Source organism: Diospyros lotus, unplaced genomic scaffold, assembly GCF_014633365.1.
Source record: "Diospyros lotus cultivar Yz01 unplaced genomic scaffold, ASM1463336v1 tig00010963_1, whole genome shotgun sequence".
NCBI classification, from domain to species: domain Eukaryota; kingdom Viridiplantae; phylum Streptophyta; class Magnoliopsida; order Ericales; family Ebenaceae; genus Diospyros; species Diospyros lotus.
The window spans coordinates 498077-523160 of record NW_026267115.1 but is presented as its reverse complement, the minus strand read 5'-3'; the positions used below and the strand labels follow the sequence as shown (position 1 = coordinate 523160).

At 41.0% G+C, this 25084-nt stretch overlaps 1 protein-coding gene across 1 annotated transcript in view; it reads right to left on the bottom strand.

Moving 5' to 3' along the window:
* Positions 1-25084, bottom strand: part of LOC127793472 (uncharacterized) — a 48308-nt gene that overhangs the window by 3673 nt on the left and 19551 nt on the right. Inside the window, exons 4-7 of the mRNA XM_052324208.1 lie at positions 21678-21782; positions 21500-21571; positions 366-478; positions 30-161 (exon numbers count right to left, since the gene is read on the bottom strand). Of these exons, the coding sequence (XP_052180168.1) occupies positions 30-161; positions 366-478; positions 21500-21571; positions 21678-21782 (422 nt within the window). The remainder of the gene's footprint in view (positions 1-29; positions 162-365; positions 479-21499; positions 21572-21677; positions 21783-25084) is intronic.

The window sequence follows — 25084 nt, the reverse complement described above, 5'->3', positions numbered from 1 at the left end:
GTCAAATGGCAAAATACTATTCATAAAACCTGATTTCCATGGTCTCAAGACGGATCCGTTCAACGAATAAGTCATCCTCCTGTATGTCAGCACCAGTTTCATCATCTTTTTTTGGATCTTTCTTCCTCAAAGTTGATTTCCTGGTCAAAACTCTTTCTAGTCTGCAAATGCCATTAGCCAAGAAAGTTAAACATATAAATTCACAGCAGCCTAGCAACAGGCTAAGATTCAATGAAAATATCTCCAGATAACTCTGCACCTTTTGATGCCTAATCCCAATCAGGCAAATAATATTTATAAGTAACTTGCAGAAGGGTCAAATTACTAGCTATGCACAGTTGAGCCTCTCCAAAGACTTAACTCACCTGGTCTTTCTCAAAAGCCATGCCCAAAAACGACCAATGAGCATGTCCACTTTCTCCATGAAGAAGAAATCAGTTGTTTGATCAAGTCCAATGCCACGGCGGAATATTACATACTACAAACAAATAATGGATTCAGTAACTCAAAGTTGTTATTTATTACATCTCTTGATACACAAAAAACAACTTATCCCACTTGTTTAGGGTAAATCATATATATGCTCCTCCACATTCTATCAGAAGAATCATGCAACTAATGTAAAATATATATCAATTAGACACCATTGATCATTGAAGGTTGCTGCAAGCCATTGTTCTCTTAAACTTACTGGAGAACAGAAGTATCTATTGTACTTAGTTATGATGATAAGATTATGGTCCAGTTGTAGCTGGGAAAGAAGAACTCCTAGTTATTTGTTAGAACCAGTAACGAAACTGTTCATGTTTCCATGCAATCTTTTAGTTATTTTAGCCATAATAATCAAGGTATATCCAATCCTTACTGGAAACTGAGGCCACATTTTTTAATAACCATAAATCAAATCAAATATTCAATGTAACACTGTAGAAGCATATACAAAATTTTGGGATTATTATCCACTGTTCAATGAGTATAAGAAATCTGATGAAGGATTTTTGCATCATATGAATTGGAGAACAACTAGAGTTCCTTAAAATATATCAGCATGGCTACATATTTGGAAGAGCATCTAGTGCCAGTAGTTCTTTATTAGGAAATGGAACATGGCACAGTATTTGGCAAGATGGTTTCTGTTAGGAGTATGTGCATATGGAAAGTGATCTCTCACGACAGATAGTAGCGATGGTGATGGTTCTAAAAATGATGCCAGAGAAATGAATGTGTTGAGCATTAAAAAAAAGAAAGAAAGAAAAGAAAAGAGAAGAAATCACTGTGCTAGGTTCAAAGTTTGGAATTTGGCGAAACCAGTTGAATGAAAATAGCATGGATTTTGCATAAATCTGTTTGGCAATATTAAACTGAGATCTTATGTGTTTTGTTTATCACCAAAATAGTGGGAAACTATAAATATATCAACATGATTATATCTTCTCAACCCCATGCTTTTTCTTATACATCATAACAAAGGAGTGATAAAACCAAAATGGTTCTCGGCAAACTACAACTAGACAGCTTTAGGACTTGTACATCTCCCTCCTGTGTTTTATGAGTTGATTACAAATTTCCTGTCTTCTGGTGAACCATAACTCAACCATTAATTCTAAGCTGTTAAAATTTTTGAAGTGCCAATGCTGCCCTAAATAACAATTTCCCAGTACACTCCAAGCTCCCCCTCGCACAGTCATATACCTAATCATATACACATAAAGGTCAATTATCTCCAACTTTAGTCTCTCTCAACCAGTGTTTAAAAGTGCACTTTGAGAGCAAAGCGCAGCATGCTTAGGGCTTTTTGCATGTGAAGCTCAGCAACTTTAGCTGAGCATGATTAAAGTGTGCTTCAGAAATATGCCTTTTTAACAAACAATATGCCTTTTTTTTTTTAACAAACAATATGAATAGTTGTGTTACGAGTATTTCCCGCACTACTTCTTATGGGATGGGATTAACCCAGCAGGCCCGCCCAATTGCCTGAAACCCAATAGGCTTGAGCTCATCAGAACAAGATCACACATCGCTAAAACCCGAGCTCAGATCGCGGAACCAAGCGAACTCCCAGCAAGCTCTCAACAATATACCCAATGAGCTCCTAGCGATGCGTCTAACTCGCTGGCCTAACCGTTCAGCTCTTCGGTTAAACTATTTAGCTCGCATAACAACATTGTTACTGAATAACTGGCGGCAGAGACCCACCTACTTTATTTGATGCAAACCAGATCCCTGGTTATACGGAGCCCCACTCTCGATTTTATGGAATTTATAATGACACATTGTCTCCATGATATCATTATTCCACTTTTGTATTTTATACAACTGTAAACACCCCTCACTATAAATAGGGGTACAAAACACCATTGTGAAGAGAGAGAGAGAGAGAACAATAATAACATATTGTTACTCTGCCGGAATGCCCAGAGAACAATCGTGGAGTAGGCATCGTTCTGGCCGAACAACGTAAAAACTTCTCGTGTACATTCTACTTCGTTCCTCCTCCTTGCATTTGGGCTAATTTCCTCATTGTAGGCCTAAGAATCATGGTCAGCTAATTCTGGACGTCGACATTTTGGCGCTACAAGAAGGGCCCGCTCTGATCGCTAGCCATGGCAAGAGAAAGGAACACACGAAGCTCTGATGCGGTGGCAGATTTTCCAGAAAATCATCGCTATCAACCGCAGGATGTTCCATTTGCCGTTGAACATGTTGTTTCTGCTGCGGGTGCCTCCATCCCACCGCCGATCGGAGTTACCGCAAGCATGCCCCCACGGGCTTCGGTCCAACCTGTCGCTCATATCACCGGGATGGAGACGATTCAGCTCTTGCAACAACGCCAGGAGGCATTAGAGAACACAGTCATGCATCTCGCTGACGCGATAAGGGTCCTGGCCCAAGCTCATGTGCGGGCTATCCACAATTCACCGAAAATCCCTTCACCTCAAGGGGCTCGCCGGCCTCGACAAAAGAGACCCCCACCAGGTGAGGAGGATATTGGAAATAACTATCCACCCCTAAATCGTCATTCTCCAGAGCAAGATAGTAGGCAATCGCAAACCCAGCGATCTGCAGACCTAGATGCAACCGTTGAGGAATTGTGTCAAAGAGTCTAGTAGTTGGAGGCGCAACAAGGGGTTCGCAGCCAGAATAATGGCTGTGGGGACAGGACACCATTCACTAGGGAAGTTGAGCTTGAACCTCTCCCTCATAGGTTCAAAGTCCCGAATATGCCGTAGTATAATGGGGACAATGACCCCTATGACCACCTAGATGTGTTTAATGTCTAGATGGATTTGCAAACCACCAGCTCGCTGGTCAAACGTCGCATCTTCCCAGCGACCTTGGGCGATATTCCCCGCGCCTGATTCAGGGGCCTTTCACCTCACAACATCGGCAGTTGGGAGGAATGCCAACAAAGGTTTCTCAATCAATACAGGGTATTGAGAAGGCAGCTCAAATACAGGGCGTTGAGAAGGCAGCTCGCCCAGCTGTGTCACCTAGCCACCGTGTTCTAGAGGACAAACGAATCCTTGAAGGACTATATTGCCAAGTTCAGGCATGAGGTGAGTAATATCGAAGATCCCTCTGATGAAAACGCCCTAACTGTGATCTCAGCAGGCCTCCGTAAGGATGGAAAGCTCTATAAGAGCATCTATAGGACTCCCGTTAAAGACTTGGGGGAATTCTATGAACGAGTTGCCAAGGAGATCCGGTGGGAAGAGGCTTTTGGCTTAAAGAAGCTCGTCGAACAGAAAGAAGAGGCTGGAGGCTCCAACCAAAATAAGAAAAGAAATAACAGAGACAATGGACGGGAAGCTCGGGGAGAACGCTCGAACAACCAGGTCTCCAAGCGAGCCCGCAAGGCGAAGAGAGAAGAGCGATCTCCGCGATCAAGCTGTTTCGACAACTGTTGTGCCATGTTTGATCCCCAAGAGAGGATCTTCACCATGGAGAGAGGCAGGGAGGACTTCGGGAAGCCTAACCCGATAAGAACTAACAAATTCAGAAACAAGGATAAATTCTGTGCATACCATAACAAGGGGGGCGATAACACCTCCGAGTGCTGGGCTTTGAAGGATGCCATCGAGGACCTGATCAGAAGAGGTCAGTTGAGGGACTATGTGGTGTGCCCTACCAATTAGTCGACCCAGCAACTAGCACAGCAGCTAACTCCTCCCGACGATGAGCGTTCACCGGCCGTTCGAACGATCTACACAATTCATAATGGACCTCACCTCGCTGGGACTTTTCACAAGTCCCATGAAAGGTACGTGCGTGAGGTCAACCATGTATTGTTGACAGGGTCAAACGGGCATGCCACACCCATGAAGCGAGCTAGGGGGATTACAGAGGAAATCACTTTCTCGGAGGAAGAGGCCAGAGATGTCCACTGGCCACACAATGACGCCCTCGTTATTCGGGCCTAGATCGACAATGCCGAAGTGCGAAGGATAATGGTGGATGCAAGCAGCTCAGTGAATGTAATGTACAGAGCTTGCTTTGATCAAATGGGACTAGAGCCGGAGTAGTTGAGCTCATCCCCAAAGCCGCTCTATGGTTTCACGGGAGATACGGTGTTCCCCATTAGGCGGATCAGCCTTCCTTTTACCATTGGAGATGCAGATCGCCAGGCCACCGCATTAATAGAGTTCCTCATAGTGGACTGCCCTTCGGCATATAACATCGTGCTTGGGAGGCCGACAATGAACAATCTGGATATGGTCACCTCTACCAGGTCACTAACTGTCAAGTTCCCTACCCCCAACGAAATAGGATCTGTGCAAGGTGAGCAACACCTCGCAAGACGCTGCTACGAAGATGCTATAAAAATGGGGGTTAAAGGGAAGAAGGTGAATCTCGTCGCAAGAAGCGACCCACGGCCTGCTAGCCAGAGGGGTGTTAGCTACGATCTGGATCCTTGCGAGGTGGACTGTGATATGGCCACCGGCCCAGTGGAAGAGCTCGAGGACATCCTAGTCAGCGAGGTGGATGAAGAAAGATGCCTCAAGCTGGGGAGGAATCTAGCTCCCAAGGTAAAGTCCCAACTTACTAATTTCCTTAAAGCTAACCTCAATGTATTTGCATGGAATCACGAGGATATGGTAGGGATAGCCCTAAAGGTTATGTCGCACAGGCTTAATGTAAACCCCAGCTACAAACCAGTGCGTCAGAAGAGGAGACCCATGACCCCTGAGCGTTATGCCGTTCTTAAAGAAGAGGTGGATAAGCTCTTGGTGAACGAGTTCAATAGAGAGACCCACTACCCAATCTGGGTAGCAAACCCAGTCTTGGTAAAGAAGAAGAATGGGAAGTGGAGGACCTACGTTGACTTCACCGACCTAAACAAAACTTGCCCTAAGGACAGCTTTCCTCTCCCAAGAATCGATCAGCTCGTGGATGCAACAGCTGGTCACCAGCTCCTCAGCTTTATAAATGCTTATTTGGGCTATAATCAGATCCCCATGAACCCCAGCGATAAGGAGCACACCTTGTTTACTACCGACCGAGGGCTTTATTGTTATAAGGTAATGCCCTTCGGGTTGAAGAATGCTGGTGCAACCTATCAAAGGTTGGAAATATGATGTTTGAAGCACTGATCGACAAGACCATAGAAGTCTACGTTGACAACATGATGGTAAAGTCAAGATAGGTAGTTGATCATGTTTCTGATTTGGGAGAGATGTTTAAGGTCCTCAGAAGCTATCAGATGAAGCTTAATCCGCTTAAGTGTGCCTTTAGGGTAACCTCTGAATTTTTTTTGAGATTTATAGTAAATAATAGAGGCATTGAAGCCAATCCGGAGAAAATAAAGAGCCTTGCTCGACATGAGATCGCCCGTACGGAAAAATGATGTGCAAAGCCTCAACGGCCAGGTCGCAGCCCTAAGCCGATTCATTTCTAAGGCAACTAATAAATGTGCCCCATTCTTCGAGCTACTAAAAAAGCCGCGAGACTTCCAGTGGACAGAAGAATGTGAGTCCGCCTTCCAGCAGTTGAAAGAATATATGGGGCGAGCTCCGCTCCTCGCCAAGCCTAAAGATGGAGAAAAACTGATTATATACTTAGGGGTGTCTCAACATGCTCTTAGCGCAACCCTCGTTTGAGGGGATGAAGGGGTGCAACACCCCGTATATTATGTAAGCAAGAACCTGGTCGATGCGGAGACAAGGTACACGCCAATGGAAAAGATGGCCTACTGTCTGGTGATGGCATCAAAGAAGCTACGACCATATTTTCAAGCTCATCAGATTAAAGTCCTGACCAAGTACCTGCTAAGGCAGATCTTGCAAAAGCCAGACACCTCAAGTCGCCTACTAAAATGAGCTATTGAGCTCACTCAGTTCGATATAGAATACAAACCGAGGACAGCGATAAAGGGGCAAGCATTGGCAGATTTCATTGCTGAGTTCACTGGGCCGATTGAAGAGGAAGTCAAAAACTTGAAAGAACCATCTTGGAGCTATTCGTGGACGGATCATTAAGCGAACAGGGAGCTGGGGCTGGGGTCATGCTGATAAGTCCCGAGGGCCACAGGATCCTCTGTGCTCTGAGATTCGGTTTCCAAGCCACCAATAATGAAGTCGAATATGAAGCACTGTTGGCAGGACTTCGCTTGGCAAAGGAAGTGCGAACTGAGGCCCTAGTAATTTTCAACAACTCTCAGCTGATTGTTAATCAAATACGGGGAGAATACAAGGCCAGGGACACAAAAATGGTGGCGTACTTACAGAAGGTGCGCGAGCTCCTAGCTACTTTCGAGAAGTACGAAATACACTAGATTCCTCGTTCCCAAAACTCTCACGTTGATGCACTGGCCCGCCTAACAACTGCCCGAGATGCAAAGTTTTTGGGAGCCATACTAGTAGAGTTCTTGGCTACCCCGAGCATAGGATAATGAGCTAAAATGATATTGATTGATGTGCCCCAAGACTCATGGATGAAACCCATACTAGATTATCTGCAAAATGAGAAGCTGCTGGAAGATAAGTTAGAGGCACATCGTTTGTGAGCTCGAGCAGCTCGATATTGTGTCTACGACGATAAGCTATACAAGAGGGGGTTTTCAACCCTGTTTCTGAGGTGCATTGATGGCACTAATTGTCAAACCGTGCTGGAAGAGATTCATGCGAGATACTGTGGTAATCATGCCGGAGCATTATCACTAGCACAGAAGACACTTCGGCAAGGGTTTTATTGACCCACCATAAAGTAAGATGCAATAGAGCTAGTCAAGAAGTGTGACAAGTGCCCAAGATTTGCTAAAGTCTCGCGAGCTCCACCAACCTACCTACAACAGATGAATAACCCATGGCCATTTTCTATTTGGAGCATGAATCAAATTGTACCGCTTCCAATAACCCGCAGAGGGTATAAGTACGCCATAGTGGCAGTTGACTACTTCACCAAGTGGGCAAAAGCCAAAGAGCTCGCACAAATCTCAAGTTCAAAGGTACAATATTTTATATGGGATAATATTATTTACAGGTTCGGAATTCCACGGCAAATAGTTACAGAACATGGAACCCAATTCACCAGCAAGCAGTTCATCCAATTCCGCAAATCGCTGGGGATCCAAAAGAGTTTCACGATCGTGGACCACCCCCAAGCCAACAAACAGGTTGAAGCTGTCAACAACATAATCAAACAGCTCCAAAAGACCAAGCTAGAGGCAAGAAATGGGGCTTGGGTGGACAAACTACAAATGATGCTCTGGGCCTACCAAACTACAGCTCAAAGCACCAATGGGGAAATACCATTCTCAATGGTGTATGGGTCTGAGGCTATAATCCCAACAAAGGATGAGGTGACCAGCCACCGGAGGGTTACCTTCAATCCAAATGACAACGATGAGTTATTGGCTACAAGCCTAGACCTAATTGAGGAAGCGAGAGACCCAACTCGCTTGAGGGTCGCCATCTACCAACAAAGGGTGGTGCGGTATTACAATAGAAAAGTCTGGATTCGATGCTACAAGATCGAAGATCTGATACTACGTCTGATACTTCCCGGAGCTCGCAAGGCCAGTGACGGCACACTAGGCCCTAACTGAGAAGGCCCCTTTATCATCAAGGAAAACTTGGGAAACGGAGCATATTATTTGGCAAATATGGATGGAGCTATTCTCCTGCAAGCTTGGAATGCGGAGCACCTCCGTCCTTACTTCCAGTGAACGTAATTGTTCTGACCCATGCTCCAAATTTCTATTGCAATTAATTTTCATCATTATGATTGGAATTTATGAATTTTCGTGTATTACACTTTATTTTTATTCGATTAAATATCTCTAAAATGAGGGATTGAGAAACCATGGTTTGCGAGCTGAGGCCCATTCAACTTAGCTACCGTGCTACAAGGGCTTGGGAGAAAGGAGACTGGGTTCCCTTTATTTGACCATTGTCCAGATTCTTAAGGTAGTAAAACCCGTCACACTTTCTAGCAAATCCAATCATCTTCCTCGACTTGATCCTGAAACACACAATGAGAATCAAAGAATGTTAGTTTGTAATGAAGGTCTTTAGTAATTTTCTGGGTAGAGATAAGATTAGTTGAAAGGTGAGGGATATGAAGGACATTGGTAAGAGATATGGAAGGGGTAAGATGTAGATTTTCTTGTCCAGTAATGTCAGTAGGAAAGCCATCAGCTATGGTAATTTTCTGGTGTCCTTGGGTTGGTTTATATGAATCATAGAGAAAGATATCATAAGTCATATGATCAGTAGCCCCAGAGTCTACAACCCATCTACCTATTTTAGTATGTGATGTTTTAAAAGAATCAGTCATAAGACACATACCACTTTTGGCAAGGGAACAAGAACCTATAGATTTGTCGAGAGACTCAAGGAGGCATCTCAATCTTTCAATATATTCTTTGTTGAATTCTATAGATTCCTTCTTGTCTGGTTGTGGATTGTCAATTAGTAACTGCTCTTTGCTAGCCACAATAGCTTGGCTGCATCCTTGGCCCTTGAATCCTCCTATCTGTGCCAAAACTTAGGTCTTCCCACGTAGCTTAAAGCAATTTCCACGACTGTGGCGAGATTTGTTGCAATAGGTGCACCACAGTCCATCTTTGCTGGCTATTTTCTTGCTTCTGCTGGCCTCCAATTTCCTTTATTCCCTCCTTCACCCAGTCGACGAGTGACCATTGCTGCAGCCTCTTGTGTACGAGGTTTTAACATAACCCCTCGTCGACTCTCTTTAGCACGAACAATTGAAAAACATTCATGAAGAGATGGCATAGGAACCTTACCAAGGATTTGAACTCTGATTTGATCATACTCAGGATTCAATCCTGCAAGGAATTCAAAGACTCGATCATTCTCCAACAACCCTTGAACCACTTGAATATCATGGTTGCATTCCAGTTTCAGATCTCGATTGTGGTCGATTTCAAGCCAAAATCCATTCATTTGGTTGTAAGATTCGGTGACAGATATGCCCCCTTGTTTAGTAGAACGAACTACTTGTTTCAGCTCATAGATCAATGTTGCATCCTTCTTTTTAGAGTAAGCCTGTTGCAAATTCTCCCATATTTCTTTTGCAGTGGTAAGGAACATCAAGTTTTTACTAATCTCTGATTTCATGGAATTCCTTAACCAAGACATAATCACTGAATCTTCTTCATCCCATGACCTAAATCCTTAATCTATTTCTTTTGGGCTAGGGTCGGTAAGATGGCCTATCTTTCCTCTTCATTTGAGAAAAGTTCAAACTACCTTACTCCACTGCAGGTAGTTAATTCCATCAAGCCGATATAGTGGATTTATATTCTGGAAATCGCTTCCAGTTCTTGCTACAGTGATAGTCAAAGGTGCAGCCAATATCTCCCCCATAGCGGTTGAGATAAAATCTTGAAAAGTAGTTGATATGTTGTGATGAGAAAAACGTAGAATGATTAGGAAAAACTGTGACGAAGGCAGAACAAGAAGGTGGCAATAAAGGCCAGGGAATGGCAATGAAGGCCGGAGAAACAAAGGCGACTGGAAACGAGAGAAGCAATGAAGGCCAGAAAGAATATGCTAGAAAGATGGCTCTGATACCATGAAGGAAGGAATTCACAGAATTCTCATTCAATCAGCACATATTTATAGCTATATTTAAGGTGAGTCTTATCACCTTCATAAGGAAACATTCAATCTAACTTCTAAGAAAACTATCAATCTATCCTCTAAGGAAACTAACTATTATAGATAGGGTTGCAAACGAGTCGAGCCAAGCCGAGCTTTTCTTAGCTCGACTCGGCTCAGCTCAACAAATTTGAGCACAAGCTCAAGCTCAAGCTCGGCTCAGGCTCAGCTCGTCAATTCGATTGACGAGCCGAGCTCGAGCTCGAGCTCGAGCTCGCCACCATGTTTGAGCCCAAGCAAAAGCTTGGGAAGGGCTATGGGGCGGCGACAGAGAGGGAGGGGTTGTGCAGCGACGACGAGAGGTAGTAGAAAAGGAGGATGCAACAGAGGGTGACGATGAGAGACAACAAAGAAGGCGACCGTGAGAGGCTTCAGAAAGGTGGTGGCTTTCTTTTTCTTTGAAGCCGACGGCGAGAGGTTGAGGAAATGAGAGGTGGCGATCTTCTTCTCTAAAGCCAGCGACGAGAGGCTGAGCAAATGAGAGGCAGATGATGTTGAAGATAATGTTGCTGTTTTAATTGTTGCTATTTTCAGTTAGTTGTGTAGCAGTTAATTGTTAGTTAGCTGTTAAGTGTTAGGTGCGGTTTATGTGCTGACAGTATATAAGTCAACCTTTGCCTTTATTATTCAGTGTGTTCAGTTTTCTGATTAATTGAAAGAACACTCGAGGTATTCTTATCTCTGTTTTCTCATTCCTCCATTTAGAAGCTTTCGCTTCATGGTATCAGAGCCAAAGACCTACGTCGATGGCGTCGCACAATTCAGCCTCATCCAATCCTCCTCAGTCTGCGTCAACCTTGTCTGTTGCTACTCAGTCGGATTTTACGACTGTAGCGAAGGCGTTCAGTTTCGTGCCAACGAAACTTGATTCCAGTAATTATCTTTACTGGAAGGCGCAGATCATGGCGACAATTCGTGCGTTTGATCTAATGCAGTTCATTGATAAAACTGCTCCACCGCCTAAGTATCAGTATTCTGATCAAGGAGAACAGGAATCGGTCAATCCAAGTTATCTTAGCTGGATCAGATCTGATCAGCTTTTGTTAGGCTGGCTATTTTCAACCATTGACAAGGAAGTCCTAGGTCAGGTCATACATTGTGAGAGCTCGTCAGAGGTGTGGTCGTTTCTGGAGAATTTATATTCTCAACAAACGGTTGCTCGCTCGTTTCAGCTGAAGCAACAACTTAGATCAATAAAGAAGAATGATCTCTCCGTGAATGACTACCTTCTGAAAATCAAGACTATAGGACATTCCTTAGCTGCTATCGGTGATCCGATTAGTGACAAGGATCTGTTGATGGCAATACTGAATGGATTAGGTGATGACTATGACAATGTCATAGGTCTAATTACATATCAGATGGACGAGATCAACATAGATAAGGTGCAATATCTTTTGTTGATACATGAGCAACGGTTGTCAACCAAGAACATTCCTCCTCCGGTGTCAACTGGCAGTAATTTTGAGAATGCTACGATGTCAGTGAATTATGCATCTCAAACTTCCAGAGGAGGTAGAAATTCTACTGGATTTCGAGGAGGAGGAAATTATAGAGGAGGACATAATCGAGGTCGAGGCAGATCGACTGGTAAACGATTTTATTGTCAGTTGTGTGGCAAACCAGGACATTTCGCAGATCGCTGCTATCATAGGTTCGATAGAAACTTTCAGCGAACTTTCAACTCGACTGGCAAAGATAGTAGCAGCATGTCTCAGTTCGACTCTCAGGCTTTCATAGCTTCTTCTCAGGAGTCTAATCGAGGTTACTTGAACGATTTAGAGTTTCCAAATGGGACCTCATATGGACAACCTTCCTTTGATTCTCGTTCTCCTTTTGACTCCAGTCATCAGTACTCTCAGCATTCTCAACACTATCCAAATTCAAATCAATTTGGTGATCAATCTTGGTGTGTAGACTCAGGAGCTACAAACCATATCACTTCCAGTTTGAACAACCTTTCTCTTCATTCTCCTTACAATGGAACAGACAAGGTAGCTGTTGGTAATGGTAAGACTCTTCCAATTTCAAATGTTGGTCTAACTCAAATGCTTACACATTCAACTCCTATTTTTGTTCTTTCCTTACCAAATGTCCTACATGTGCCTACCATGACTAAAAATCTCATTAGTGTGTCTCAACTTACTAATGAAAATAATGTCATTGCTGAATTTCATTCCACCTTTTGTTTGATCAAGGACAAGGAAACGGGTCGAGTGCTATTCCGCGGTGTTCTTAAAGATGGTCTGTACCAACTTGCTCCAACACTTGCTCGTGCTCAGCATCACAGTGTTTCTTCTTCCACAATCAGCAATTGTCCTGCTGTTCCTCCTAAGCAGTCTCCTACCTCATTTGTATCTGAAGGTCCTGTTCATTGCTGTAATAGACAACGTTTGTCCTTGTCTAGCTTACAATCCTCTTGTAATAACAATAGAGTGTGCAAGCAGTGGCATGATAGGCTGGGTCATCCTTCTTTCAATGTATTGAAACACGTTCTTAATAAAATTCATGTTTCCTGCAATTCTACAAATCTGAATTTCTGTGATTCGTGCAAGTTGGGTAAATTACATCAACTTCCTTTTTCTTCTGGTCAAATTTCAGCTAAGCATCCTCTAGAAATTGTCTATTCAGATCTGTGGGGTCCATCCCCAGTTTTGTCCACTGAGGGGTATCGATATTACATAGTCTTTGTGGATGCTTTTACTCGTTATACTTGGCTGTATCCTATTCGACAAAAGTCTGACACGTTAAGTGTCTTCAAGACCTTTCATACATTTGCTGAGTTGCAGTATCGGTTTAAACTTCGTGCTCTTCATACAGATAATGGGGGAGAATTTAAAGCATTACTTCCCTATCTTGCCTCTTGTGGCATTCAACCTAGGTTTTCTTGTCCTTATACACACCAACAAAATGGTGTTGCTGAAAGAAAACATAGGCATATTGCTGAAGTCGGTCTCACTCTTTTATCTCATGCTCACATGCCTCTCAAATTCTAGGTTGAAGCATTTCAAACAGCAGTTTTTACTATCAACTTGTTACCTGCTGCTCCATTAAATTTTCAAAGTCCTTTTGAGAAGCTTTATCATAAACCTCCTAACTATCTTCAACTGCAACCTTTTGGTTGCGCATGCTTTCCATATCTTCGTCCTTATAGTAAGCACAAATTTAATTTTCATTCCACTAAGTGTGTGCTTCTAGGCTACAGTCAGGTGCATGCTGGGTATAGATGCATGGATTCATCAGGTAGAGTGTATATCACACGTCATATTGTTTTTAATCCTGATGAGTTTCCATATCCTCAATTGTTTTCCAGAACAGCTTCCTCCAATTCTTCCTCTCAGCATGCTTCTTGTTCAGGTGTGTCTACTGATGTCCTTAATTTTCTCAAACATTCGTCTGTTTCTTCCTGTTCATCTTCTCAAGCAGCACCTATTCCTTCTTCTGTTTACCCTAATGCTACTTCTCATTCACCTTTTCAACCTTCTCATTTGTCTTCTAGTTCAACTTCCCATTCTTCATCCAGTCCTGCTCGTACTCGTCTTCAATCTGCACCTACACCAGCATTCTCTATTCATCCTATGATCACTCGTTCCAAAGCCAGACAGTTAAATCATTCTTCTCCTCAAGTCCTACTGAGTTCTCTAGAACCTAATACTGTTCAAGAGGCTCTTTTAGACTCCAATTGGGCTCAAGCTATGCAAGATGAATATACTGCTCTTCAGCATAATAATACATGGGATCTTGTGCCTCCTTCCTCTGATATGAATCTGATTACTTGTAAGTGGATTTTCCGGGTTAAATACAAGCCTGGTGGATCTATTCTTAAGTATAAAGCTCGACTCGTTGCAAGAGGTTTTCTTCAAACTCCTGGTATCGACTATGCTGAAACCTTTAACCCTGTGGCTAAAGCTCCTACTATAAGAGTGTTATTTTCTTTGGCTGTCCAATTTGGTTGGGATGTTCAGCAAGTTGACATTAACAATGCTTTTCTCAATGGAGATCTGCAAGAAGCTGTTTTTATGATGCAGCCTGAAGGATTTGTCAGTGCAGAGTTTCCTTCACATGTGTGTAGGCTGAAGAAGTCTCTTTATGGTCTCAAACAAGCTCCACGAGCTTGGTACACCAAATTACGTGCTGCTCTACAAGATTGGGGTTTTGTGCGTGCTGTCTCAGATGCCTCCTTGTTTATCAAAAGAGAGTCTACATATGTGTTGTTTGTTTTGGTGTACGTTGATGACATTCTCATCACCGGTTCTGATACAGTAGCTTTACAAGCTTGTATCAAAGATTTAGACACCTATTTTGCTCTCAAGACTCTTGGGTCTGTTAACTATTTTCTTGGTTTTGAAGCTTATCGAGATGCTACTGGTCTCTATTTGACTCAGTCCAAATATACATTGGACTTACTTCAAAAAGCTTCTATGACTGGCTGTAAACCTTGTACAACTCCTATGAGTTCTGGCTGTTCCTTCACTGCTGATGGTGCTGATTTCTCTAATCCAGCCCTTTACCGAACCATTGTTGGCTCTCTTCAATATCTTACTTACACCCGTCCAGATGTTGCATTCACTGTTAATAAGCTGAGTCAGTTCTCAGCTGCTCCAAAGGTCCAACATTGGCTGGCATGTAAACGTTTACTTCGCTATCTAAAGGGCACAATTGGTTTTGGTTTGAAGTTCGCTCCTTCTTCTACTGGTTTGGTTCTTTCTGTATTTACTGATGCTGACCATGCTGGTTGTAAAGTAACCAGATGGTCCACCAGTGGTGTTTGTGTGTTTCTTGGCAATAATCTCTTGGTTTGGAGCTCTAAGAAGCAAACTGTGGTTGCTCGTTTGGTTGGTGAAGCAGAATATCGGGCTATGGCGCAAGGTGTTGCTGAAATCTTGTGGTTGAAGACATTACTAACTGAATTGGGTTATCCTTTTACTGCTACACCTATTCTATGGTGTGACAATCTTGCTGCTAAGTCTATTGCTGAGAACCCTGTGTTTCACTCTCGAACTAAGCACATTGAAGTTGATGTGCATTTTGTTCGTGAGAAGGTTGAATCTGGAGATGTGGAAATTCGGTATGTTCCTTCTCAGCATCAAGTTGCTGACATTTTTACCAAGGGCTTGCCTACGGATCGGTTCCTGTTTCTATGTAACAAACTTCGACTCCACATGACACTTACTGGTCATTGTTCAACCGTGTCTTCTCTCAGCTGAGTATGGAGTCTCGTTTGAGGGGGCATGTTGAAGATAATGTTGCTGTTTTAATTGTTGCTGTTTTCAGTTAGTTGTGTAGCAGTTAATTGTTAGTTAGCTGTTAAGTGTTAGGCGCGGTTTATGTGCTGACAGTATATAAGTCAGCCTTTGCCTTTATTATTCAGTGTGTTCAGTTTTCTGATTAATTGAAATAACACTCGAGGTATTCTTATCTCTGTTTTCTCATTCCTCCATTTAGAAGCTTTCGCTTCAGATGAAGCGGGGGTCTTCTTTGGGGAGAGAGGAGAGCAGAGAAAATGGGTTTCTTGGGCCAAGAGAGAGGAAAAATGATGATATGATATGTATGTAATGATATATGTATGTATGTTAAATAATATATTTATATTTATAAAATATATATCTAATATATTATATATACATATATTATTATATCTAATCGCGAACTTTTAATCGGGTCTGTTCACGAGCCTCTAATCGAGTCAGCTCGCGAACTAATGAGCTGAGCTTTACTGAGTTCAAACTCGACTCGTTTACAAATCAAGCTTCAAAGTTAAGCTTAAGCTCAAGCTCGACTCATTTACCTTAACGAATGAACTCGAACGAGTTTTTATCAAGCAAACACTCAGCTGAGCCCGAACGGCTCAGCTCATTTGCAGCCCTAATTATAGAATCATAAATAATTAGGAAACTAACTGACTGTACATTCTATATCTACATTAGGAAACATAATCTTCTGCATTCCTTGGTGAGTCAATCAGCTGAGTAAGCCTTTTATTTCCCTTTATTCCAATAGGAAGCTGCATATTATGGTAGAACATCTTTTATACATATTCAATAGAACCCTTCAAGGGGAGTAAGATCGAATATCTTTTTTTGCCACTTTTTGACACACACAAAAACAAACAGACAATGAAAGTTAGCACAAGTGTTATAGGCTATATTAAGTGTTGAAGAAGAAGTTCCCAAGATGATAGAGATAAAGCTGAAAGAAGATTGAACCCGAAGATAAGGCTAAATAAAAGAAGATAACAGTCTTAGCCAAAGCTTAAGATTTAGGAGAAAAATCAAGAGAAAAATTCTCTTCAAAATCTGTTGTTGTTTTGTATTTTAAATTCCTTAAACTTTAGCTAGAAGATAAGTAGTATAGCTGTATTTAAAAGAGTTATGTAACATAGAATGTGTAGGGGAATTAATGGTGTTTACGTTTTTCATCAATTGGAAATTCAAGTTCTCTAAAATTGTTCATGGTATCAGAGCTTAGGTTCTTGATAACCTACGCATTCTTCGTTTCACACCAAATCTCCTGAAGATGGCTAATTCTTCTCTGATCAGTGAAACTTCAACTACTTCCTCTACAGCCTCTCGACCCATACTCCCAACCTCTTCCCCCATTTCTTTAAATCACCATACTCTCCAAATCACACAACATAAACTTAATGGGACCAATTTTCGAGAAAGGTCTTAGTAAGTCATGTTGGTGATGAAAGGCAAAGGAAAAATGGGATACTTAACAAGAGAAATTTCACAGCCAAATTCGAAAGTTGCCAATTATGAAACATGGGATGCTGAAGACTCTATAGTGATGGTTTGGCTCATCAATTCCATGGAGCCAAAGATAGGGACCTATCTATTCTACAAAACAACAAAAGAAATATGGGATGTCGTCCAAAGTCTCATTTCAAACATAGAGAACACAACACAATGTTTTGAAATGCGATTAACCCTAAGAACCACCCACCAAGGTAACCATTCGGTGACTGACTACTACAATATATTATCTGAACTATGGCAGGAGATGGACCTATTCTATGATGTAAACCGGGAGTGTACAAAAGGATGGGGTGAAGTATTCAAAAATGATAGAGAAATAAAGGGTATTTGATTTCTTCCATTGGTTGAACTATGACTTAGATGAAGTCAGAAGGAGGGTGCTAGGAACAAAACCTTTCCCTTCTATCAAAGAGGCCTTTGTTGAAGTTAGGAGGGAAGAAAGTCACAAAAAGGTGATGTTAAATGCAACACTGGAGGTTAACAATCAAAGTGGATCAACCCTTACAACCTCTAAACAAAAGGCAGCCGCAACTTGTGGAGATCAATCGAGGGACAGACCATGGTGTGACCACTGTCAAAAACCCTACCACACTAAAGAAAATTGTTTGAAAATACATGGGAAGCCTGCTAATTGGAAAGGGAGGAATCAGAATCAGAAGAAGCCACAAGCAGCCTATGCGATTGATGTTGAAGAAGGTAAAAATACTAATTTTACCTTAACACTTGATCAACTAGAGGTCTTATAGCAAGCTTTGAACCAGACCAGGGTTCCAAAACTCTTGGGTTCTATGGAAATACCCAATCCATCAACCTCCTAGGTGAAACAAGGTAGGATTCATAATTGCTATCTCTCTAAATTGCTAAATAGGAATGAGTGGATTGTTGACAAGGGGGCCTCCGACCATATGACCAAATCCCTATGGAGCATGACTGATTACAAACAATGTGAGAGGGATATAAAGGTGACTATGGCAGATGGTACAATATCTTATGTTGAAGGAGAAGGTTCGGTATATTTAGGTGACATGTGGCTGAAATGTGTCTTATATGTGCCCTCTTTAAGATGCAATCTTTTATCTATCAGCAAAGTTACTAGAGACATGAATTGCAAAGTGACTTTCTCTTCCACTCAATGTGTATTTCAGGACCTAATTTTAGGGAGGAGGATTGGCAATGCTAAGGAGAAAGAAGGTCTCTACTATGTGAAAGGAACAGCTAGTGCCTCTAGGTTACATAATTCTTTTGATTCTTCTGTTGTTTCAGATTCTAACATCTATTTATGGCACAAGAGATTAGGCCATCCTAGCTTTAGATATTTGAAAATTTTGTACCCTCAATTGTTTGGCAATAAAATGAGTGATTCCTTTAATTGTGAACAGTGTATTCTTGCTAAACAAACAAAATCTTCTCATCCCATTCATTCCTATCAACCAACCAAACCTTTTTATCTAATCCATAGTGATGTGTGGGGACCAACTAAAGTACCCAATCTCACTCACTCTCGCTGATTTGTCACCTTCATAGATGATCATGCCAAGGTGTGTTGGGTTTTTTTTATGAAAGAAAAATCTGAAGTGTACAAAATATTCAAGAAATTTCATCAATGGTCCTTTAACATTTTTCAAACTTTCATCCATATCCTTCGATCGGATAATGGAAGAAAATACTTCTCCACCTAATTGGAGACATATTTGAGTGACAATGGTGTTGTTCACCAAAGCACATGCCCCTATAACCCTCAACAAAATGGAGTAACCAAAAGAAAAAATAGGCAAATATTGAAACCGCCAGAACCCTAATGTTTTCTAGCTCTGTCCCTACTTCCTTTTGGGGAGAAGCTATTCTCATTGCAACCTATCTCATCAATAGGCTTCCTACTAGGGTCCTCAACTTCAAAACTCCCTTAAGCACTCTCATTACCTCCTATCCTCTTCTAACCTGCATGTTAAAATTGTCCCCTAAAATCTTCGGATGTATAGCATTTGTTCACAATTATCAATCTAAGTTACATCCCAAGTCTTTGAAGTGTGTGTTTATTGGTTATTCTCTCACACAACAAGGCTACAAGTGTTATTGTCCTAACACTAAGAAATTTCTTGTATCTTGTGATGTCTCTTTTCTCGAGGATCAATATTACTACCCTACCAACAATTTATAGGGGGAGATTCCTAGTGCAGATCAAGGTAGGGATGGATGGGATGATAGTATTTTGCCTGAAACAGTTATTTCTTCTAGTCCTATTCCAAATTATGCAACTAATTCAGGGGGAGAACAGCAGCATATACAGCAGCATATTCCAGAAAAATCACAGCTGCCAATCAAAGTATATCCAAGGAGAAGGGATCTTGAACCAAGGCAAAACCAATCATCAGCCCCAGAAGAAGGTCCAACACATGAAGAGGAAGAAAGGACTGAAGCAACAGTACCAGTTGAGGAAAATAACAGAACAAACAATGAAGAACCAGAATTATATGATTTGGATATTCCAATTGCTTGGAGGAAAGGGGTAAGGTCATGCACTAAAAACCCTATTTCTAACCATTTGGTATACTCTCGATTATCACCAAGTTTCAGGGCATTCACAATAAAGGTTGATGAATTGCAAATACCTAAAAACATCAATGAGGCCCCACAAATTCCAGAATGGAGAAGAGTTGTACAGGAAGAAATGGATGCACTAACAAAGAATGGTACATGGGAAGTGGAAAATCTACCTCCAAACAAGAAAGTGGTAGGAAGCAAATGGGTATTTACTGTAAAACACAAGGTATAGATTATGAAGAGACATTTGCACCCGTTGCAAAACTCAATTCTATACGTGTGTTATTGTCACTTGCAGCTAACTTAGATTGGGAATTACATCAACTTGATATAAAGAATGCATTTCTTAATAGGGATCTAGAAGAAGAGATATTTATGAGAATCCCTCCCGGGTTTGAAGAAAAAAGGGAAGGTTTGCAAGTTAATAAAATCTTTGTATGGGCTGAAACAATCCCATAGGACCTGGTTCAACAGGTTTAGCAACACATTGCATCAGCTAGGATATCAACAAGGACAATCTGACCATACATTGTTCATCAAACACGCTGCCAATAGCCTAAAAACTATCTTAATTGTCTATGTAGACGATATTATAGTTACAGGTGATGACTAGCAAGAGATTAAAGCATTAAAGGGGCAATTACAGCAAGCTTTTGAAGTTAAAGACCTTGGGCAAATGAGGTATTTTCTTGGAATGGAAGTAGCAAGGAGTAAGGAGGGAATTCTTATCTCTCAAAGGAAATATACACTAGATCTACTAAAGGAGACATGCAAACTTGGCTGTAAACTAGCTAGCACACCATTGGAACCCAACTGGAAATTTAATAAAGATGGGACAGAGAAAGCAATTGATAAAGAGAGATATAAAAGATTAGTAGGAAGGTTGATCTATTTGCCTTTTACACGGCCGGATATTGCATATGCAGTGAGTCAAATAAGTCAATACATGCATTCACCCACTAGTAAACACCTGAATGCATCATATCATATCAGAAGATACCTTAAAAGGACTCTTGGTAAGGATATTTTATTCAAAAAGACTGAAGACCGAGGAATTTAAGGGTTTGTAGATGCTGATTGGGTAGGTTCCTTAGAAGACAACAAATCAACTTCTGGTTATTGTACAAAATTATGGGATAATCTAGTGACATGGAGGAGCAAGAAACAAAGCGTGGTAGCTAGAAATAGTGCTGAAGTAGAATACCGAGCTATAGCTCAAGGTATCTATGAAGTGGTATGGCTAGGGAAGTTCATGAATGACTTGAAGATGCCTAATACGGACCCTACAAGACTATACTGTGACAGTAAATATGCCATTAGTATAGTAATACAACCCAGTCCAACATGATCGGATGAAGCATGTGAGAATTGATAGGCAATTCATAAAGTAAGAAATTGAAGATGGTGGAATAAATCTAGTGTATATCCCTACCGGCCTACAAGAAGCTGAAATTCTCACCAAGGCAATGACCAAACAAGGATTTGAGGTTATTAGAGGCAAGCTGGAATGAAAGATATCTATTCACCAGCTTGAGAGGCAGTGTTGAAGAAGAAGTTCCCGAGATATTAAAGATAAAGCTAAAAGAAGAAAGAACGCAAAGATAAGGCTAAATGAAAGAAGATAACAGTCTTAGCCAAAGCCTAAGATTTAGGAGAAAAATTCTCTCCAAAATCTGTTGTTGTTTTGTATTTTAATTTGCCTAAACTTTAGCTAGAAGATAAGTAGTATAGCTATATTTGAAGGAGTCCTGTAACATAGAATGTGTAGGGGAATTACTGGTGTTTACATTTTTCATCAATTAGAGATTCAAGTTCTCTAAAATTGCTCATTAAGCATGGCTAGGCCAAATAAGATAACTATCAAAATAGGAGGCATCACATTTCCTTTTAATTGGGAAGGAAAAAAGACAAAACAAAAACCTAGAACAAGCAAAATTTCCCTACTTATAGAAGAGAGTGCTAAGACCATTCAAAAACCAGGAGGAGGCCTTTCCTTATAACAACTGACACCTACACCCCCATTATATTAAGGACTATAGACCAACTGCTAATTGTTTTAAAATACATTTAAGGTAATACCTTATCAGCAAAGTCTGGAAGATTCTCTCGAGGATGCTCTGCAAAATACCTCTTCAGCAGGTTCTTATCAATCTATAACCAATGAAAAACGAAGTGATGAAAAGAACAAACAGGCATGTATCTAAACAAGCATATTCATATTAGTATTCAGTTCTAATGTATATAAGAAGATATAAACCTTAGACTCATCAACTGTTATAGGAAGGTTTAGAAGATACTGCCCAGAATGAGCAACATCAATCTCTTCGTCAGTTGCTATCTTGAAATTGCTCTTATCCATTACCTACACAAGAGGAAGATAAATAGAAATTTTCAAAATGAAAAACAATAAGAAGAAATAAGCTCAAGTAATAAAAAAGTTAAAAAGTAAACAGGAAAAACTGTGAATACACGCCTTTTTAAGTAGAGAAAGAAACATTATGCCAGTTTCATCACACAGGAAGCAATGTAAGAACAGCAGCATGGCACATACCCCATGTGGCCTTTCGAGATGGCATAATGTTTCTCTAAGGAATCATGAATTGATAAAAAAAGAGCTGCTAATGCAGAGCCACAACTTATATTACCGTAGATCTTCTGCTTAACTAGTGCACAATTCTGACATACTGTTTCATCTATCAAAGTACTGCAAGAAGCTATCAAGGGAAGACGAGAACTGTGCTAATTAAATACTGGTCTATAAAAGAACAAGAAATATTTTTTAAAATGGTTGCTGGCTTCACAATATTATAGTGGATGGTCATTAGATTTTTATGGGGGTTAGATGGGGCACTCTAGGAAGTAATGACAGGCATCTGGTTACCTCAGGGCAAGCCAGAGATAAGAAAGGAAAAAAACAAGGTGATAAGGAGAAAAAGTGGTCCTAGAGAGTATTTGAGCTTCCAACAGGATTATAGTGGGTAAGGTTCTAACCCTGTTCAATGAGTGGGTATACCTTTTAAACGGGGCAGAACCAGCCTGGGGACAAGAAGTTTACCCTCTTTGGCCAGCAATATAGATGGAGAGATAACATTCAAACCAACAATCTCTAAAGTTGCCTTTCTCAGGAAGTATATAAGCATTTTGTCCAAAGATGTTGAACAAATCTTCTTTCACCTTCTAGTGTTCCATCTCATTGACCGGTTAAGGTGAGAACCCTTCCCCAGAGGGAGTGAAAACTGTCAACAATCCGTGATATCAATCAATCAATCCGTGCAAGATTAGGATTGACAAGTTTCCTATTCTATTGATTGATCCAGTTTCCTATTCTATTGATTGATTCCTTTCTCTAGATTAGGAATGTATCTTATGAATATTGTTGTATCTTTCCATCTTTTGATTTGTATCCTAAATTGTACAGTTTCCAAACTTAGATTTAGAAACTTTCTTGTTTAGTTTTTTAGGAACTTCCTAACTGAACAGGAAGATCTATTATTTAACAACATATATCCTATTGATTTGAATAAGATTGAAGGATTATTTCTCACCTTTTTTGACATGGTATCAGAGCCTGGACAATAGTCACCGTTTCTTTGGAACTATTGTGGCCATCTTCCGCCTTTAATCTGTTTTCTTTTTTTTATCAATCTTTTGGACATCATGTCCATTTCACAAAATACCCAAGTTGATGGGGTTGATTTCAACAGCACCAGCACAACGGAAATTCTGTTTGCTGGAAACAACGGTGGAGGCTCCAGAGGAGACTTACCAAGTCTTCAAGTGGCTTACCAGTTAAACGGTAAGAACTACATGAATTGGTCCCAGTCAATTCGAACATTTCTCAAGGGAAAAAGGAAATTAAGTCATTTGGAGGGGACCAAATCTAAAGAAGGAGATCCAACGTTTGCAACATGGGATGAAGAAGATTCCCTAGTGATGTCATGGTTATGGAATTCTATGATCCCTGAAATTAGTGACATGGTAATGTTTCTAACAATGGCCAAAGAAATTTGGGAGGTAATCAAGCTCACATACTCCAAGGTTCGAGATGCGGCTTAGATCTATGAAATCCGGGCAAAGATGGCAACCACAAAATAGGGGACCAGATCTGTCACTGAGTATGCAAATTTATTGTAAACTTTGTGGCAAGAGCTGGATCACTACCACTGTCTTAAAATGAAGTGTGGTGAAGATGCAGCCTTACACAAGAAGTTTGTGGAGAAAGAGCGGACATATGATCTCCTAGTTGGCCTGAACATGGAGTTTGATGCGGTAAGGGTGCAAATCCTTGGTAAGGAGGATGTGCCATCTTTAAATGAGGTTATTTCTATTATTTGTGCAGAAGAAGGAAGAAGGGGTGTCATGTTGGAAACTGCTCCAACGGAGGCGTCAACTTTGGTATCTTTGAATACTCATGGTCAAGGTAAGGGACGAGAGGAAAAGAAGGCTATGGATCGGGATACTCTATGGTGTACCTTCTGTAAAAAAACTTAGGCACACCATAGAGGTGTTGGAAGCTCCATGGAAAGCCTCCCAAGAGTGGGCCACTAAAAAATCAAGGCCAAGTGTACAAGGCCAATGGTCACCAACAATCAAACCAGAAGGGATCTAAACAAGGAGACACCCTGGAGTTTAATCGGGCAGAGATTGAAAAATTAAAGAATCTCTTGAAAAGGGGACTACAAAAGGGGGTGCTTGCTTTCTGGCTCTCACAGGTATCTCTTTTAATTCTCTTGCTCTATATGCTTCAGGAAAAAATCCCACTACCTCTTGGATTTTAGACTCGAGAGCTACAGATCATATGACACCTTTTTCTCATCACTTTACTACCTATAGCCCTTGTTCTAGTTCCTGAAAAATCACCCTAGGTGATGGTTCTTTAACCACTGTTGCTAGCCAAGGAGATGTTATTCTTAATAAACATCTCACCCTCAAAAATGTGCTCCATGTTCCCAAACTATTTACTAACCTAATCTCCATCCAAAAGCTTCTCTTAAACACTAATTTCAATGTTATGCTTTATCCAACCCATTGTGAGATACAGGAACAGGGCACAAGGAAGAGGATTGGGCTTGCTAAAGCTAGGGCCGGGTCGTTCGACCATGAGGGATCGAATGGATAGGACAACACAAGGGCAGATTCCTCCTATGTCATGCTTAGTTCAGTCCAACAAAGATCTAATATAGCTACACCATTACAGATTTGGTCATCCTCCTTTTTTACTCTTAAAATGATGTTTCCATAATTGTCTAGGGGTCTAAGTGTCAACAATTTCCATTGTGTTGTTTGTGAGTTTGCAAAACATAAGAGAGTTTCTTTTGCTTCATCTAATTAAAGGACTAGTTCTCCATTTACCTTAATTCATAGTGATATTTGTGGGCCCTCATCAATTCCTAATATTTCTGGAGCAAGGTGGTTTGTTGTCTTTGTTAATGATTGTACTAGAGTAATATGGCTATATCTTTTGAAAACTAAGGCTGAAGTTAGTAATATTTTCCCTACATTCTACAATATGATTAAAAAGCAGTTTGGGATAGGTTTCAAAAGGGTTAGATCAAACAATGCCAAGGATTTTTTCAATCAATCCCTCTCTGTTTTTTTCCAACATAAGGGTATCATCCATGAATCATCTTGCCCTTACACTCCTCAATAGAATGGAGTGGCTGA